Source organism: Lampetra planeri, chromosome 45 (genome assembly GCF_965212315.1).
Source record: "Lampetra planeri chromosome 45, kcLamPlan1.2.h2, whole genome shotgun sequence".
NCBI classification, from domain to species: domain Eukaryota; kingdom Metazoa; phylum Chordata; class Hyperoartia; order Petromyzontiformes; family Petromyzontidae; genus Lampetra; species Lampetra planeri.
The window spans coordinates 585,777-588,095 of NC_136151.1; the positions used below are offsets into that span (position 1 = coordinate 585,777).

At 42.6% G+C, this 2,319-nt stretch overlaps 1 protein-coding gene across 1 annotated transcript; it reads right to left on the bottom strand.

The window, feature by feature from the left end:
- Positions 1–918: 918 nt before the first annotated feature.
- LOC144733233 (aerolysin-like protein) lies at positions 919–1,860 on the bottom strand. Its single transcript, XM_078615025.1, has one exon. It carries the CDS (start codon positions 1,858–1,860, stop codon positions 919–921), a length of 942 nt encoding a protein of 313 aa, XP_078471151.1.
- Positions 1,861–2,319: the final 459 nt, after the last annotated feature.

A 2,319-nucleotide genomic window follows, 5' to 3' on the forward strand; every position in this document is an offset into this window, starting at 1 on the left:
TGCATTATTTTGCCGTGGAGAACGTCCTTTGCTGTGTGCTCTTCACCTTCTCATTTCTGAAACCCATAAAGCTTCACCTCTTTTACCTCCTTCCAGTCATTTATGTCGGTCATCCAACTTGTACTTTGATGTATCGAACCCCTCCAGATTTGCACTCTACCGATCAGCGTTGCCTATGCCAGTGTGTATTGTCTTGTTACATTGCCCAAACCACTGCAATAAGTTTACTTCCATTTGCTTTTGCTAGTCGGGGCTCATTCTCACGGAAGTTAATGGCAAATGTGACGTTTAAGTTGGTTTCTTATCTGTGAATTGATAGTTAGATTATAAAATCCAATATTATGAAGATATCCTCTGCAGTGTTGGTTTGATCTGGAACTGTTTTTGTTGTCGTTTTGTTGCTTTGCCCAAGTTTGCATTTAGTGTTGAAAAATCGGCAAAATGTACTTATGCTATTTGCACTTATATACTTTATTTATTGTTATTTCTTTATATAAGTTTTAGCTACTTGCTTACCATTGATCTACTTTGTACTCATATCGTGTTTTGTATTGTTTGTTGTTGTAACTTGCTGACTCGCCCCTACTGGACATCTGTAAAAAAGAGATTCATTGATCGTTGGATTCCTCCGGGATAAATAAAGATTATGATCATTCCATTGTGATGTCTGAGCGAACAGACTAAATTATGTACGGTAGGTGGGAGAAAAATTCGTAGAAATAACTATCTCCGTGTTAATTATTTTTTCACCGATTCAAAGGTTCCTTAATTGCAACAACTGAACTCTCCCAAATGGCATATGTATTGCATCATATTTTATACCACATGTTTCAATAAACTATTAAATAAAGATAGGCAGCGTTGAATAAAGCATGCAGCTAGTAAAGAGCAGCACGTGCGTGCTTTTCAGATGCCGTTTCACTTTTCTTTTATTTCTGCAGTAGCCTTGGTGTAGGCGAGACCCTTGTAGACACCCTCCATTGGTATGTGGTAGGTGGCGCCGTTCAATAAGGACATGCGCACCGTACCCTTGTAGGGGAGGTCGATTTCCGCGCGACCGATATTGACGTCGATCGCCGTGGTCTTGCCTGCAGGAACCGTGACGTCGAATGAGAGGAGCTCGGTTTTCGATTCTGAATTCTCCACGGCGTGTGTACTCTCGGTGCCAACGGTAAAACTAAAGCCACTTTCAACGTCCACGACATCCGGAATGCCGGCTGAGACGCTGATGCTCACGGTTGCCTCCAGCTTGTTTGAGATCGACCAGGAGGAGGTTTTGGTCACGGTCTTGGAGGTTTCCATTTTATAGGTTTGGGGGACAGAACCAGTATTTTTGTAACTGAGTGATTTGATCTCTTCCATCTGGACTTTTGGAAGCTGCTTGTGCAGTGTAGGATATGTCACGTTGATCAATTCTGAACATTTCACCGAATTGATGAAGAGGAAGCCCATGCAGTCGATGTCTGAACCGCCTTTGCCCTGAATTCCAAGGCAGATCCCAGAGCGGATGTCGACCGGGTACTCGGTCTTTAGGCCCCAGTCTGTCATCTTCACGAAGAATTCCCTGCCTTTGTTTGTCCTGAACTTGAAGGCGCCCATGCGTGAGCCAGCCCCATTCCCCCACAGTGAGAGGGACGAAAACAGCTCCCCAGGCTGGAACACAAACTCTTTGTGAGATCCCGAGGGATTACCGTACTGTGCAGACCTTCCGTCCGTCAGCCAGGCCTTTACGCACTTGATCTGCCACCCTCCAACCCACACCCAGATTTTTTCCAGCGTTGCTCCATTTTTCCTCCCATCAAGACTGAAGCTTGTTCCTCCTTGTCCTCCACAGGTGTGTAAGGCCAATGCATAAGGCATTTTCTCCTTTCTTCCTGCACATTACAAGATACAGATTTGTTTTAATTATGAAAGGAATTTCAAACATTGTGATATTCACAGTTTTGACTTTCAAAACCACATTTTACTGACACATTTGTAAGAGTAATGCACTTCTAAATTTGCATGTCGACTCAGACGTTATCGACAATTCAATAACAAACATCATTATTGCGAAAAAACGGTGAAAAAGCAGTACATCATCATGTTGGGAAATTGTAAAAAACACACATTGGATCAGATTATTAACTGATAATGGCTAATTTACAGCTAAAGACAATGAAGAGGAGCGGACAGTGACAAGGTTAGATAATTTACAAGAATAACTGTTTGAGGTTAAGAGAGCCTTGTCTGCAAGAGAAATACAACTTCTCTGAAATTAACTTCGACACGACACAACACAGTACAGCAAACCCGTACTCTTTGGTTCTTTCGGTAAAG

Excerpts from the sequence above, each read along its gene's own strand:
- LOC144733233 (XM_078615025.1), bottom strand. The coding sequence starts at position 1,860 with ATGCCTTATGCATTGGCCTTACACACCTGTGGAGGACAAGGAGGAACA.